Consider the following 17,542-nt stretch of genomic DNA (forward strand, 5'->3'; position numbering starts at 1 on the left):
TTGCTTTGGTAGGAATAACCATTCTCGGGGACACCTATGCCTGACTTTTCTATTGAATATCCCTTCTTAGGCATTAGGATGCATTTTGATACTGAGCTTTGGATATCATATTTCCTTCCTGTTCATGTCCCTTTTTCTGGTCCTAGATGCTATAAGAAAATATGCAAATTATGAAGAAAAATAGACTAGGAATATCCAAACTGGGAAAGGAAGCTAATTTAAAAAAAAAAAACAACATCACGTTTTTTGCTTAATTATGAAGGAAAGTTCTTTGCAAATCATACTTTATTTAAAAATTGTTTTTAGTCTTTAATTGAATTAAAGACCCAGAATGAGCATGAGCCACACCATTCAAAGAAGAGAGTTTTAACCCCCGTAAAGGAGAAGACACATACTGAGTCACAGTCCCCAGGCGAGCCCCCTGTTCCGCCTCACAACCAGTCACCTCCAACAAAAGACGATGCAACAGGAAGTGAAGTGGAAAGCTTGCTGTACGATAAGGACACAAAACTCAATCCAAAGGGTAAGGTGTTCTTTTCACACATCTTTTAGGTATAGATTTTCTGGCCATCTGATAAATGACTGTGAGAGTTTTCATGGGTGCTAAGTAAAAACTGTAAGTATTTTTAAAGAGCCAGTAATGTGTGGTGATGTTTTAAAAAAAAAAAAAATCAGTTTAAAGTAATTGCAACTTATTTAACTTCATAATAGAATTTGCTAAAACAGAATTTTTCATTGACTTTCATACTAGAAATAGTATCTTATTCAAAGGAAATTAAAGAATATAGTTCTTTGAAGTAGATGTTTAGCAATCTCAAATTCATTGTCTCAAATTCATTAGAATTTTAGAGAAAAGAGATACTAACTGCCTCTTAGAGTAAACTTAAAATAATCATTTTTGATCCTAAAGTTGAGACAGTTTGAGAATATATATTTATCTGTCTTATACAATTTTCCTATCTGTTACATGAGAATCTGTAGTTAAATTTAGTAGTATAAATTGTAAGAGCAGTGGTGGATTAGGAATTACAAGTTTGGGTGCAAGTTATAGGTGTTTCCATAAGTAGCTATGCGACTTGAGCCATTCACTAAACATCTGTGATATGTAATAGGATTGGACTAGATATCTCTGTCTTTTCAATTAAAAAAATTTTTATTGGAGTATAGTTGATTTACAGTGTTGTGTTAGTTTCAGGTGTACAGCACAGTGAATCAACTATACATATATCTACTCTTTTTGAGATTCTTTTCCCAAGGCCATTACAGAGTATTGAGCTCCCTGTGCTATACAGTAGGTCCTTATTAGGTATCTGTTTTATATATAGTTGTGTGTATATGTCAGTCCCATATCCCAATTTCTCCCTCCCCCTGCTTTTTACCCCTTGGTGACCATAAGTTTGTTTTTTACATCCGTGACTGTATTTTCTGTTATGTAAATAAGACCATTTGTACCACTCTTTGTAGATTCCACATATAAGTGTTATCGTTGATACTTGTCTTTGTCAAGTGTTATTTTGTTAGATTATGTCATATGTGTCTAAAATAACCAACCTACTTTTTAAAAAAAACGGATGTAATTACATAATTACTGTAAAATACTGATGTATACATGCAGTAAGTCTCAAATACAATCTTTGCAATACTAAGTTATATTTACCTGCTTCTTAGAAATAAGTTAGTGCCAGGCTGCTGTCAGACATTGCTGCATCAGGACTATATGCTTTTTAAGTTTTGCACTACATCTTGAGAATGAGAGTAAGGTTTTTTTTTCCCCCACAGTTCTATGATGGGAATTAAACATCTTGAGAGTGAGAGTAAGGTCTTTTTTCCCACAGTTCTATGATGGGAATTAAAGCCTACATAATTTTGGACACATCACTTGGAAGTTTATGCTTCAGTTCATATGTTTATTTAATCAAATAGTTGAGTCTTTGAGATTATATCTTTAAATTATCTGAGTAACTTAAGAGAAATTGTTTGCAAATGGATTTTTCTATTTTTTATTTTTATGTTCACCTTAGCTATCAGTTCTTCTGTACCTGCATTACTGGCCCAGCCAGCGACAACATCAATTGCTTCAGAAACAGCCTCAGGACAGAAGATTGCTGTTCCTGCAACATCACATCATTTTTGCTTTTCAATAGACTTGAGGAGTGTCCATGATCTGGAGGTTGGCTTTCCAATCAACTGTATACTAAGGTATGATTTGATTTTGTTTCAGAGTGTTATTTTCTGAGAAGAAATGCCTTTCCTGTGTTTGGGGTGTTGCAGACAATGTCACCAAAGAAATTATAACATTTGTTAAATCAGTGGACTAGAAGGATTAAAGCTGTTGTGTCCTAATGGCTTTGAAGATAATAGAGGGTGCCATTGATGGTATGAGGGGTAGTAATCTTGCCTATTCTGATATAGTAATTGTAGGTATTTTACAATATTTGTTAATGCACTGTTTCAAAATACACTGACTCTTGAACTTAAAATGTCTTGTTTCTGAACAAGTTGCCACAGGTCAAAATACTTGGATGTATAGTATCTGATATTTCTATAAAATTGCATTATAATGGAAGGTTATATTCCTGATATCTACCTTTTATACATATGAATCTAAAAACCATACCTAATAAACTGGAAGTGGAATGTGTCCACACTGTTTAGAGAACTGAAATTCAGTCTGTTAAATGGCTTTATGCAGTGGCTTGTTTTTAATATTACATTTTCATAGACTTTTCAGCTGATAAATATATTAAATGTAATATGATTGTGTGTTTTAGTTTGGAGTCTTTAGGTTCTTATAAATTACTTTGGAGCAAGCATTAGCATTTGTAACAAATTTTTGGTCTTTATGTGACTAACATGCAAAAAATTAGAAAATTTTTCTGTCATCTTGGATTCCCATTCCTAAGAACTTCATCAACTTTTTGTTGCTTCCTGCCTTTGTTTGAGGCACATCTGCCTTTCAGATGCCTAAGCCAACTCCTTGTGTGTGTGTGTGCTCAGTTGTGTCCAACTCTTTGTGATCCTGTGGACTCTAGCCCTCCGGGCTCCTCTGTCCATGGGATTCTCCAGGCAAGAATACTCGAGTGGGTTGCCATTTCCTTCTTCAGGAGATCTTTCCTATCCAGGGATCAAACCCGGATCTCCATCATTGGCAGGTGGATTCTTTACCACTGAGTCACCCAGGAAGCCTTAAGTCCACTCCTATTGTATCTAATTTTACAGTTCTTTTGATTGTTTATCACATTGTTTCCAAAGTCCTCTGAGCTTTGGTGTGAATAAAGGACAGAATCAAAGGGACCCAGCGCTGAATGTGACGGTGAAGTCATAGAATGGAAGTCTATCCTCACAGCTTAAGTTCTGCCTTTTACTTCATGTTAAAGGCTGAGAATCATGGCTGAAAGACTGTTTTTATTTAAAAATTGAAAGCCCAGAAAGGGTTTTCTCTTATAGACACAGCTTTTCTCACAGGGTTTATATAATACAGAACTGTTCCTTTTTCTCTTTTGCTGCTACTGGAGAAACTGGTCTTAGAATACTTAGAGATGATGCTGGCCAGAAGCACAGGGATGATCTAAAATTGGATGAAGGATTTTCCTGGTGGTCCAGTGGTTAAGACTGCACACTTCCACTGCAGGGGCAGGGGTTCAATCCCTGGTCAGGGTGCTGAGATCCCACATGCTTGTGGTACAGCCAGAAAATAAAATAAATACAATAGATGTTTTGAGGGGAAAGTCTTGAACAAGCCCACTTAGAAAGCACATATATTAGTTAGTGTTTCCTGATTGCCACAGGGCCATTTGTTTAATCATCAAGTGACTACAGTAATCCAGCAGTTTGCCCAGTATTAGGGCAGGGGGCATATAGACAGAGCTCAACCTAGTGAAGAAGACAGATTCAGAAATATGTTAATATATGAGGGAGGCCAGTATTATAGTATACTTGACAAAGAAAAGTAGAAAGACTATTCTGCCCCAAGGAAATAGTTAGAATCCACTTAATACTCTGTAGGAATCACTTGATCATAAGGACTACTGCTTCTCTTTGATTCATTTTAAGGCTTTTAAAAAAAAATGTTGGGCATTTTATGTTTGATAGATTTTATGTTATCATGCTCTGCATTGGTATGAAATTGTTGTATCCAATTACCTAGTGGAATTTGTGAGATAACACTTACATTAGAAAAAAAGTTTAATGTGTTTACTTTTTTTTTTAATCAGTACATCTGTAGTAGAGGGTTAAATTTCTAGGGGATGAACTCTGTGAGATGACCGAAATTCTTATGTAATTGTTTAGGAGTTGAATGTATGCACAGGATGATTCTTGTATTAATAGAAAAGGTAGTTTTCACTAGTAGAGTTTAAATCCTAGTTTTGTCAATAAACAACAAATTATAAGGTGAAATTTAAGTGAGCATTACAGTATCTTTATATTTGACTTTAAATACAAAATAAGTTCAGCAATAGGCCAGGCATTCTTCTGTTTAATCTGGGGTGACTTATGTTGAAAGAAATAATGTTATGTCACTCTTTGATTCTTTTGTAGTATATTCTCAGTTCAGAGACAAAACACTATGAATGCATCCTCTAGGAGTTGACTAAGGGTTTTTTTAGCCCATAAAAAAATCAGGACATTATTATATAAAGGAAAATAAGTTTAGAAATTAAACTTAGCAAGCGTTTCTTGACAGTATACTATGTCACCAGAGCTTTTCCTTGGAGTGCAAAGATGAAAATGATAAGAACCGTGCCCTCAAGGAATTCTTTTTTCCCCCACATTTTAGTTTTATTATTTCTTCATAAGAATATTTTTGATGTATAACATTGTGTGAATTTAATGTGTACAGCAGGTTAATTTGCTATTATACACCTCAAGGGTACCAGCACTGTCTTTGTTTAAGGGAGTCATTTTCACTTCTAAATCTTTGTCTTACTGGGAATTTATCAAAGTGACTCTCTCTTCCTTATTTGGTGTATTGCCTTCAAATTACAGTATTCTCCTTCCCCAGAGCATCATTTGAAGATGACTTGTAAAGCAACTTTGGAAGCCAGTGCTGGGCAAATAGTGCATTTTTTTCTGTGATTTTTTCATGTTAATACCAAAAATATGTATATAATTTTAAAGTTGGTGATAGTAAAACCATAATGTATTTGTACCATTTATCTATTAAAATTTATTTGCTCATAATATTCATATTATACTCTTTTTCACAGATTATAAATCTCATCTGTATACTGCTTTAAGATTTTTGTTTTTCTTAAATTCTAGGTACTCATATCCTTTCTTCGGAAGTGCAGCTCCTATTATGACTAACCCTCCTGTAGAAGTTCGGAAAAACATGGAGGTTTTTCTTCCCCAGTCTTACTGTGCATTCGATTTTGCAACTTTGCCTCATCAGCTCCAGGATACCTTCCTAAGGTAATGTGTACATGGTATGTATGATAGTATTTTCTCAAATCAGCTCTTGAAAATCTGTATCTTATTGAGAAGAGGAATTCCTTTTCATGTCTAAATCCACAGCAGCTTATGCATTTGAGAATCTAGAAACAAACGTAACATCTGTGACACTTGTGCTTCCGCTATAAGGTTTTATCAGTATGTGTTTATGAAGGCTCTTTTCAGATTTTCATATCTTCTTTGCCTGAGTTGGGATACTAGAACTTTATTAAAACAATATATGAGTAATGAAGGCTCTTTGAAAAGTAATCTTGCTTTTTCCTAATAACAATATGTGACGATAAATACACACTGTTTAATTCTTATTGATTCATTTAATGACTAATGCATTGTTTGCTTTTTGTTTTTTTAATCTGTATAAAATAGAGATCTTGATCCAGCTATCTGAAATGGATTTGTGAAGAAAAATGAGATCTTTGAAATATCTTTTTACTTTCTCAGAATATCATAATTCAAAAAGAATTTTAAAAGAGAAAAAATATACATTATGTAACCATTTGTGGGAATAGTGTTTGAATGGTTTTCTTTATTGCATAGGAAAAGGTGTAAAAAAAAAAAAAGTAATAATATTTTCTATTTGTTATTTGTGGAATTGAGCCTTTACAGTCCAGGTAACAAAAACATGCTTGACTACATTAAAGGAATTCAAATTTTTTAGTTCAGAAAAGCCTTAGTTCACGGTTGATAAGTATGAACACGTGTTTCTCTTTTCCTTAGGATTCCATTGCTGGTTGAATTATGGCACAAGGATAAAATGAGTAAAGATTTACTTCTGGGAATTGCCAGAATCCAACTTTCTAACATCTTGTCTTCAGAAAAAACTCGCTTTTTAGGTTCTAATGGTGAACAGTGTTGGCGACAAACTTACAGTGAAAGTGTGCCTATTATTGCAACACAAGGGTAATGCAATTCCTATATTTAGTCTTTGCTTTTTATTCTGTTTAGCTAGTTAGAACCTTATCCTTTAATGTAATTTTTTCATATCTTTTTTCTTTGACCCATGGGGGCTATATCCCAGTTTGCTCGTTAGCTTTCTGATACCTAGTATATCCCATAATACTTAAGAGTGTTGAGTATTTCTCTCCCCTCTCTTTAGACTCATAATTTTAAGTTCAGAATCAGGCTTTTTTTTTTTTAATTTAGTAATTCAAGTCAAATTTATAATGTATTTTTACATTATTTTGAATTTTTCTACTTGAAAAATATGTAAACTTTTGCCTTATAGTTGGCGAATGTTATAGATGTTTGACTCTAAAAAATGAGTATTCTTTTTCTGCCCTGAAATTCACTGCCACGGTGAAAAACTGGAGTTCATATATTTTAAATGAAATCGTTCAACAATTATCTCTTTATATTTAACAATGGAAAATTAAATTGACTTTAATCTTATATATATCACCTGCCTTTATTTTTAAAGTGCAGTAAGAATGTGGACGAAAAGCAGTCCCAGTGAAAAGCTGAGATGGCTTAAGTATTATTGGAATTTCGTCCCTCACTCTTCCTTCTCCATGCCACTTCCAGAGACTGAAGGGTTTAGTAAACTTTCTTATTGGAGATGTGGGAACAACTTTTTAGAAAATCAGTTATTCTGGTTAATTGGAAATTCTTTTAAAACTTAGCATTCTTTTCTGTTAAGTCAAGTAGAATATAATGAAAACAGTCATTACTTGTTGGAAGTTATTTTAATGATGGCTTTGAATATTAACTTTTATTGCCCTGCTGTCTAGACAAGTTTTAAGAGATTTACTTAAGTGAAAACTTCAGAGATGATACTGCTTCATTTTACTTTACTCATTTCTTCTAAAATCTGAGATGAGAAGAAGGAAATGTAAAAGTTGATTAAGAGTTCTAACTGTGTGAATCCAATCCTTAAAGTTTTGAGTTAAACAAAGCCACGTATTTTTGTTGCCAAAATTTTATTTTCCTTTAACATTTTGTCTTTTATTTAATGCCCCATGCATTTCTGTGATACAGAGAGGTATTCATTATGATAAACATATCATTATCCTACTTCCAGGATTTAATCCTGAAGCAATGCTCATATCCAGCAAAAGATTTATGAGCGAGTGTATACAGTCCAAGAAAAGCAGAAAAAAGAGTTTAGAATAATCTATATATAATTGAGTAGGGGAATTGTTATGTGTTTAAAACTTTACTACAAAAATTCATTAGTATGTTTTACAGGCTTTAAAAGTTACATTTTTGAATTAGTGTTTGTCATTACACTGGAGAAACTGTTCCTATATAAATGGAAAAATGGATAAAACTGTATGAATTTTAATATGCATAAGTACATGTATATCTACATAATCTAAAAAAGAGAAGAAAATGAAATTTTAGCACTGACTATTTGTGGGCAGTAAGATTTAAAATTTTTCTTTTATACTTTTGTAGTTTTTCAAATAACCTAGTACTGTTATAGTAATTTTGTAGTGGACGTAGGTATGTACTTAATACTGTGTTTGTGACCAAATAAAATGACATATATGGAAGGTCTTGAAGTCTATAGAAGCTGCTGTACTTTTAGCAACAAGTGTCAGGAGCAAGGCATGTTGCCTACTCAGTGCTCTAGCATTGGGGAGGTAAAAGGAAACATAAAAGTGTTTCCATGAGGTTTTAAATATTTCTGATTTCATTTGTAGGTCAAATAACAGGATAGTAGATCTTTCTTACACAGTGACTTTAGAGGATTACGGACTAGTGAAAATGCGTGAGATTTTTGTCTCTGATTCATCTCAGGTATGTGTCATTGAATGTTATGAAATTATTCTTTAAAATGGACCTAATGTGTATATGTGTGTGGGTTTGTTTCAATATGCTTTTTTTTTTTTTTAATTCATATTGTAGGGTTTATCTGCTGTACAACAAAAGCCATCTTCTGTTCCTCCAGCACCCTGTCCTTCAGAAATCCAGACAGAGCCTCGTGAAACCTTAGAATATAAAGCAGCACTTGAGCTAGAAATGTGGAAAGAGATGCAAGAAGACATTTTTGAAAATCAGGTTACCTTTTAAATGTTGCTTAAAAAGTATTTTTGTCCAGTTTAATGTATCTTTCCTTCTGCAAGGTAGGCTTTTCTTTCTTTTCCATGGGTACCTTATCTAGTCCCTTTGAAGTCAAGAATTGCCTTACTCTAAAAAAAAAAAAAACCCCTAAGAATTAAAAAATATTCAAGGGACTTCCTTGGTCAGGTGGCAAAGACTTCTCACTCCCAATGCGGAGGCCCCAGGTTCAATCCCTGGTCAGGGAGCTAGATTCCCACATGCCACATTTTAAGAGTTCACATGCCTCAATTAAAAAGATCCCACATGCTGCAACTAAGACCTGGCAGAGCCAAATAAATAAGTATAAATATTTAAAAAAATAAACTATCAAAAAATACTCAAAATGTGACCACTTTGCAGAAGCCATTCAGAAGGAGTCTTCTAAACTTTCTCCAAGTCAGAATTTAAGGACTTGAAGGTTTCTTTTAATTGCAGGATCTCATTTAGCATACCCTCCTGGAAGCTGGAAGCATCAGTTGTTAAATAAGAGAGGTACAAAACAACTTACTGTTAGCTTTATACTGTCCTGAATTACCCTCAGATGGGTATAACTCACATCAGGCATCCTCTGTGTGTTTTAAATAGAATAGAATGTCTGAAAGAAATATCAGTGGTCAGTATTATTTGTTTAACTGAGAACAACTGTTATTTGAAATATTTATTTATTTGAAAATTTTTTTTACTTTGTTTTTCTTTTTTCTTCCTTTGGCAGCTAAAGCAGAAAGAACTGGCTCATATGCAAGCTCTTGCTGAGGAATGGAAGAAAAGGGACCGAGAGAGAGAGTCACTAGTAAAGAAAAAGGTAATGACTGTATAAAAATTGAAGGAGGAAAGAAAGAGTACTAATGATAATGTCTTTTATATACATAAAATAAAATCTCTGGAATGAATAAGTATAGTGTTCTATATTGGCCTGGATAAAGTGAATGAATGGGTCAGGGGTAGAAGGAAGACTTTTCACTATAAAGTATTTTTTACTTCTTAGATTTTGAACCCTGCAAATATGTTGCCTGTTCAAAAAGTGAATAAATATAAAAAACCTACTGTACAGCACAGAGAACTCCATACAGTGCTCTTTGGTGACCTAAATGGGATGGAAATCCAAAAAAGAGGGTATATATGTATACGTGTAGCTGATTCACTTTGCTGTACAGCACAAACATTGTGAAGCAACTATATATCAATAAAAATTAATAAAGCAAATATATTCAAAACCAAAAAAAGTGAACACTCTGGAGAAAGAGCTTATCTCTGTATTTAAAAAGAAAATTAAACATTTAAGTGTGTATAGGTATTACCTTATAATCTGTTAATGAAAAGTACACCAAACTTTTAAGCTGTTTTAAAAGATTGAATCAGTAAATAAATTACATCTTTAAAAATGATAAGACCATCTGATCTTATTCCAAGAAGCCAAAATTTAATATTTATCTATTCATACTCAAGTTACTGAGTAAAACAACCTTGAAAATTAGACCTGTCCCAGATATTCCAAATTTAAGTCTCTAAAAAGACTCATATTAGTAGTGGTTCGTGAAATGTCTATAAATGGGAGAAGACAAACTATGGCAGGGGAGTTTGCTACACTAGACCAAGACACAGCCCAGTGTGTGGACTAGAAAATTCTTTAAAGTTGTTTCAGGTCTCTTCTCTGACTTGCAGCCATTCACATCTAATTTAGTTGTTGATGTGCTTGGGTTTACTTCTACTGTCTTACTCTCAGTTTTCAATTTGTCGCACACATTTCTTGTTCCTTTTTCGCTCTCCTCCTGTTTTCTTTTGCAGTTCGTTTGATTTTTTTTTTAATGATTCCATTTTATTTTTACAGTTGCTTTATTAGTAACATCTCTTTTGTTGTATTTTTTTAGTGATTGCTCTAGGGCTTATAGTATGTATCTTTGTTGTTTAGTTGCTCCGTCATGTCAGATTCTTTTGCGACCCCATGGGCTGTAGCCCGCCAGGCTCCTCTGTCCATGGGATTTCCCAGGCAAGAATACTGGAGGGGGTTGCCATTTTCTTCTCCAGGAGATCTTCCCAGCCCAGGGATCGAACCCATGTCACCTGTCTTGGCAGGCGTATTCTTTGAGCCACCAGGAAAGCCCATGCATCTTTATTTATCACAGTTTATCTTCAGATGATATAGCACATTTAGTTTTTAACACAATTTAATCTTTGAGCCATTTTTCTAATGTGATTGATGAGTTTTTCATTGTTGATGTTTGTAATATATGTAGATGCAAAATAGCTGATGTTAACACAAAGTGTGGAAGTGAGGACATGGACATACATTGTTGTAAAGTCCTCATTCTACTTTGCTAGTCTAAGGAATCATCATCTCTTTTCTAGATTACTGCATCTACTTCTTAACTTGGTACCCTGTCCTCTTCCTGGCCCCTGCAGTTTTTTAATACTCATATCAGCCAAGAGTAGAGGAAGTCAGATTATGTACTCTTCTGCTAAAAACCCATCCAACTCATCACATTTACCAGACCTACAAGGCCTTTTGTGACCCATCCCCTTGCTTCCTCTGTGACCTCATCTTCTGTCAGCCTTCAGTTCACAGAGTCTGTTCTAACCATGTTGACCTCTCTGTATTTTGTCAGACATGCTGAGCCACCTCTCACCTCAGGATCTACGGGCTGCTTTTCTTTAGAGAGACTTTCTAGTTTCTGCTCAGAGTAATCTGAGAGAGGCCTTCTCTGATCACTATATCCAAAATAGTGTCTTCTTCACCTGCCGCCAGGCACTAACCAGCCCCTCATTCTGGTTTGTTTCCTTCGTAGCATTTCCCTGCTATTACATTAAAGATTCACTTCTTTGATTATAGTTTGTTTTCCCTCAGAGTATAGGTTCCACATGACTTTGTTTTGCCCATTGTCTGCGAGGTGTACAATAAACATTTGTTTAAACTAAAAGGATAATGATTTTGGGTTTTACATAGTTTTGAGTTTGAGATTTATGGGGAATGTTGGCATGTTCAGCAGGTATTTGGATTTACAGGTCTGTAACTGTGGAGCGAGGTTTGGCTTTGCAATACAAACTTGGGATTTCTTTGTCTATGGTATGTAGATAAGGTCACCCTAGGAAGTCACATAGTTTGAGAGGAGAAGACATCCTGAGGCAGAATTCTGGGAACAGGGATATTTGGGTTGTCAGAGGAAGCACATGTGGTTTGAATACTCTTACCTATCTTCCTATAAGGCGTTTTTACATGTGGCACTTAGAATTTTTTTTATTTAGTTTTAAATTAGTTTTTATTGGAGTACAGTTGCTTTACAATGTTGTGTTAGTTTCTACTATACAGCATAATGAATCAGCCATACTTTACATATATCCCCTCCCTTTTGGACTTCTTTCCCATTCCGGTCACCACAGGGCATTATAGAGTTCTCTGCTGTACAGTATGTTCACATTAGTTATTTTATACATAGTATCAGTAGTATATATGTGTCAATTCCAGTCTCCTACCTCCTCCTAACCCCCTTCCCACTTGGTATCCGTATATTTGTTCTCTAGGTCTGTGTCTCTATTTTTGCTTTTGCAAAGTGGCACACAGAATTTGACACATTTATATTAGTGATTTGCCTAAGATTTAAAGGTAAACCAAAAGTCAGTGGTAGAGTTAACAGAATTAATAAATAAATGATCTTGGTTGATTAGTATGTTGGACTAAATAAAATACAGTTTAACAAGGACAGATGTCAAATTCTGTCATCAGAGCAAAACATTAACTTGGACAGTGGATATAGTTATTCCAGGTTTATAAATAAAAACCTTGGGGATTTTCTTTGACATAACAAATGGTGTGATTAGGATCCTCAGATAGCAAATGCAGTTTTAGATGAAATTCATAGACATGTGTTGACCTGGTCTCTGGCAATGCACGTTCTTTAGTTTCTGAAAGAGTGAGATCACATCTGGGTGCCGTATTTGTGAAAGGACTTAATCTAGAGTCTATATTCTAAACTAAGTCCAACATACTAGAGGATGTGGAAATAATAACGTGGATAATAGTTGAAGCTTGTGTTTATCTTGGAGAAGAAAAAAAGACTAGGAGGATACATGATGGCTATCGCTAGAGTCAAATATGTGAAGGTACTTTTTTTCTTCTTCCCAAGGGAGAGAAACATGATTAAAGGGTGGGCTTCTAAGGAGCATCAAACCAGAGCTTTATTGGCAGTAGTAAAGAGAAAACCAGGTTGGGGCCTGGGACTTGGTAAGGAGGACAGAAAATGTAGTTCAGAAAGTCCTAGTAAATATGATCAGTCTGAACTGAACCATGAGAGAGGATCCTGTAGAGACCAAGCATCCATCATGGACTCACATCTTTAAAGACAGAGCAGAGCAGGACTTTAGGCATTGGGGTAGAATTTGGCGTACTAAGTATGGGCCCATGCAGGAACTGTAGAAACGAATAAGAACTCAGTTATTTGAACTCAGTTATTTGAACTGTAATAAAGGACCAGGTCTGAACAATAGGAGGACTGACTTGAAACTGATAGCTGGTCTATCAACAATATTAGTTCCAGGGAGAGAGCTAACTACATAAATGAATAAGAAGGCTTCAAAGGAAAACTGGACTGTTGAACAAGGTAGATTTTTAAGGAGCTACTTTTTTTTTTTTTAACTAAACACAAGATTTTACTGGCAGTCTACCTTAGCACCCCATGGGTGAAGGGCTTCCTCCAGAGACTGAAAATTACTGCAGATACCCAAGCAGAAGCTAGGTCAGCTTCTTTCCTTAGAGTGTAGTAGAATGAATTTCTGCTTTGAATTGGTAGATATAATTCACGATTTTCCTATTCTCAGAGCCTTTGTTTCAGTAAAATAATAATATATGCATTTTTGAATTTGTGTTTTGAATTTGGGGAAAAGATAAATGTAATTTTTATTATATTTTAGGTGGCTGAGTATACTATTCTCGAAGGAAAACTTCAAAAAACCCTAATTGACTTGGAGAAGCGAGAACAGCAGCTTGCTGTTGCAGAATCAGAGGTACTGTATTCATCTATCATATGTCTTTATTTCACAGAATCCATTTATTAAATAGATATTCATGAATTCATACTATTCATTTGTTTTTCTTTTGTATTAAATATATTTCATGGAAATTGTCTTTTAGGCATTATGGGGAAACTGCTATTCAGCTGGGTAAAGCATATTTTTATATGTTAGGAGGTGAGGAATAGGTAGAAAACTGTTGTTTGAAATGGTTGATTATTATTCAGTCAGTGTTGGCTGACTTCTGCAATTGTGGAGACTTTTGGTTACCTTTGCAATAATGGGGAAGGAATGGATAGTTGCACTACCTACAGAAAAGAGAAAATGTAACACAGCATCAGGGGCCTAGAATTATACTTTTGATTTCAGTAAGAAGGGATTATCCCTTTAATAGCCCATTAAAGATTATATCCCAGGAAAGGATAAACATGTTAGTATTGGTTGGCGAAAAAGTTTGTTTGGGTTTTCCTGTAACATCTTGCAAAAAACTTGAATGAACTTTTTAACCAACCCAAAACCATGCCTAGTTAGCATTTTTGTTAGGTTTTATTGCATTTTACCTGATGTACTTTTTTGCATTACTATAAAGGTCACTTCAAATTATTAGAATTTCTTCCACGTGAAATTTATATGCCCGTTCCTTGCCCAAATATTTCTTAAAATTTTCTCAGTATATTACTCTAACCTTATCTTTACACATTTTCTGGAATTTCTAAATTGATTTACTAATATGTATTTGTTTCTAATACTAAAGCTCTGTTATCTTCTATATGATCAGGTAAAAAAATAAGTTTCTAAAGAAGAAAAGAAACGGGCATATTTGCTTATATAATAAAATGGGTTACTTAGATCGGGGTCTTAAACAATGAAGGCCTTTTCAATTGAATTTATGCATCATATATGGATTTGGGGATATACTTTGTATTTTAGTAGTAAATGATTGAAAATTTTAATATACCTAAACATTAACTCTCTATTACCTGAAAATATGAAAATCAGTTTGTAAAGTATTCCGAACACTTGTCCATATATATAAGGATAATATTGAGCAATATAATGCAACTAGTAGTGAATCACCCTCTTAAAGATGTACCTGTTTTAAGCTTCAAAGAGAAAGAAGAGAACTGAAATCAGAACGTGAACGGAACCTGCAAGAACTCCAGGATTCTATCCGGAGGGCCAAGGAAGATTGTGTTCACCAAGTAGAACTGGAAAGATTGAAGATGAAGCAACTCGAAGAGGAGAAACACCGACTTCAGCAGCAAGTAGGGTTAAAATATGTGTTACCTCTTTAAACTGAGAGTTTATTGGCATTCTAGAAATAATAGAAATGGTTCACTAAAGAGTTACAAAAATTCTCAGTAATTTGGACTATTAATTGTATTTATTGCACTGAGATTCAAATGTAAGTTAAATCTTTTCCTGAGTCAAAGCTAATGACTATATTGGAATAATCTCTTATGATTATTTACATGAGTCTGTGCTATATTTGAGTTAAATCTCAAATTAGAATTTTTTTTCAGATAAATCTCCTCTTAGCAAACATACTCTTCATATATGCTGGACCAAGTTCAGTTAAGAACCAAATTTCATGAGAGAACTGGCTGTGCTCCTTCCCGTTTTTCACCTCGCCACCGCTTCTCCTCAGCTTTCCATCCCCATTGCCGCAGGCAGTTGTCAGAGAAACCACCAGTGGCTCAGTCATTAAGTCCCGTGGGTGTTTTTCATTTCTCATCTAAATCACACTTACCACCAGCATCAACTGTTGTCTTTGTTTTTTTATATTCTCTTCTCTCAGCGCCACTCTCCTTGTTTTTCTCAACTTTCTGGCCATGCCTCAGGCTCTCTGCAAGCTTATTTTCCTTTATCTAGCCATTAAATGTTGGACTACCTGCCGGCCCCGGACTTACACTGTGCTAAGCAATCTTCCTCATGCCTGTAGTTTCAGAGACAGTCTATATCTCTGGGACTTGCACATTTGTATCCCAGACCTTTCCTTTGCACCCTGGACCCACTTATCTCATTGCCTTTTAGACATCTCTACTTGGGTGTCTTAGGCATTTAAAACTCAGCATGAGCCTCCTATCCATACTTGACCTTGCTGTAAGCGTTCTTTACTTCAGTGAGCGACCCCTGTAACCTGTTCCTTCTGTTGCAGCCTAAGTGATATTTTTCAAGTTTGGGAATCATGACACCCTCCTCTAAAACCATTTAGGGTTGTCTTAATGCTCATAGAATAAAGATCAGAATTACTACCTTGCCCTACCAACCTTTGCATAGTTTGCACCCAGCCTACCTACCTCACCTCATCTCTTGCTTTTGCTATATGGTCCTCTTCAGGTCCTCAGGCATACCATGCATGCCTCACCCTTTAGAATCTTTGTGTATGCTGCTTTTTCTTGGCCCAGTGAACTATACTAATCTCTGTTTCCAGCTGAGGCATCACTTTCCCAGAGAAATCTTCCCTGACCCCTGCTGTCCAAGTCTAGGTCAAGTTTTTGTTATATGTTTTCTTGGAGTATTCTTCTCTTATTCTATTTCTTTATGATATGTTATAGCAGTTTGTTTTTATTTTCATTAGTGTGATAATTTGATCAGTGTCAGATTGTTAGTTCAATAAAACTGTTTTGGTTTCTATCTGTATGCCTGGAGCCTGGCCAGTCTTCAGCACATAATATGGGCTTAAAAAATATTTGCTGAAAAAAATGAAGGCTCAAGCTGTTAAAAATGAAGCTAATCTATTTTGAAAAATTTCAGTGTATATTAGATATGTATGATGAATGCCTCTGAAGTCTTTAGTAAATTCTGGCATGAAGAATAGTTTCCATAGCAGTTCAGGGTCAGGTAAGACCATATTATTTAGGTGGTTATAAAGATACATTCAATTGTTATTATGGAAGTCTCATGTAGATTTATGAAAGATAAAGTTGTAAAAATGGGCAATTGTGATGGGATTCTCCAGGATTGCTTCTCTTCTACGATTTATCAGGAAGATTGAGCCATCTAGAAAAAATGCTTCTAAGATGTGTTAGAATCCCTAGGGGAGCTCTTGAAAAAAACAAAACAAAACACGGGCATTGCTACCCTGTTCCTACCCTACCTGAGGTATAATTAGCTTACAGCTTTGTGGGAAGAATTAGTATTTTGGAAAAATTCCCCAGAGTACTCGTAAAATACAAGCTAAGACCTGCAGGAAAAACTGTGGTAGAAAGCAGAAGTTTTGGGGATGCCCAATTACTAAGTCCATGACTGTAAACATTTCCCCTCTTGTATATAAGAAAACTTTGTAGGCCCTTACTCTGATCCAGGCTACATGTACTTTACACACAGTTCTAACAAGACAGGTAGAAGGGACAGATACACTATCAGTGCACGGTGATGAAATATAATATATACATTCAAATATGTAAAAGCATTTATTAGAACTGAAAAAAGCCAATGTAAATTATGATCCACTTAGCAAAGGAATAAGAGCCCAGTATGCCTAATAGTAGATTGATAATGTCCCTGTCAAAAAATGCCAAACACTAAGTTTATTAGCTTTTGTTTAAAACAAAAATGTGACAGATTCTTTAAGGAAGTTTCTATTCAATTTTAAAAGTTTGCATGTTCAAAGAGGTAAGTTATGGAAAACTTCTATGTATGGAATACTCATTACCTTAAGATGCTAGCTAAATCCTGATTAGAATTATTGATAATTACTAGCATAAAATAAGTATTATTGGTAATATAAGTTCCATTTCCGCTACCAGTTATCTCAGTATTTCACATTTAGTTAAGTCTTCATCTTAGAGAAATAAATAATTGGTTTATCTAATGATGGCTAGTCACATTGGCATGTTTTTGGAAAGCTTCTTTAACAGTGCTTGAAAGTGCAGGGAAAGTGTTAGTCACTCAGTCGTATCCGACTCTCTGTGACCCCAGGGACTGTAGCCCACCAGGCTCCTCTGTCCATCGGATTTCCCAGACAAGAATACTGGAGTGGGTTGCCATTTCCTTCTCCAGGGGATCTTCCGGACCCAGGGATCAAACCCGGGTCTCCTGCATT

At 35.0% G+C, this 17,542-nt stretch overlaps 1 protein-coding gene across 35 annotated transcripts in view; it reads left to right on the forward strand.

The window, feature by feature from the left end:
- Nucleotides 1-17,542, forward strand: part of CEP120 (centrosomal protein 120) — a 148,108-nt gene that overhangs the window by 110,881 nt on the left and 19,685 nt on the right. For all 35 annotated transcript variants that reach the window (XR_014056668.1, XR_014056665.1, XR_014056666.1 and 32 more), the window contains 9 exons: nt 307-523; nt 2,022-2,199; nt 5,263-5,412; nt 6,169-6,351; nt 8,094-8,190; nt 8,299-8,451; nt 9,206-9,295; nt 13,396-13,488; nt 14,598-14,759. Coding sequence is in view for 31 of the 35 variants with exons in the window: in XM_081500352.1 (XP_081356478.1) it covers nt 307-523; nt 2,022-2,199; nt 5,263-5,412; nt 6,169-6,351; nt 8,094-8,190; nt 8,299-8,451; nt 9,206-9,295; nt 13,396-13,488; nt 14,598-14,759 (1,323 nt within the window). In the remaining 4 variants the exon portion in view is untranslated. The remainder of the gene's footprint in view (nt 1-306; nt 524-2,021; nt 2,200-5,262; nt 5,413-6,168; nt 6,352-8,093; nt 8,191-8,298; nt 8,452-9,205; nt 9,296-13,395; nt 13,489-14,597; nt 14,760-17,542) is intronic.

Source organism: Giraffa tippelskirchi, chromosome 6 (assembly GCF_054371585.1).
Source record: "Giraffa tippelskirchi isolate mGirTip1 chromosome 6, T2T-mGirTip1v1.2.pri, whole genome shotgun sequence".
NCBI classification, from domain to species: domain Eukaryota; kingdom Metazoa; phylum Chordata; class Mammalia; order Artiodactyla; family Giraffidae; genus Giraffa; species Giraffa tippelskirchi.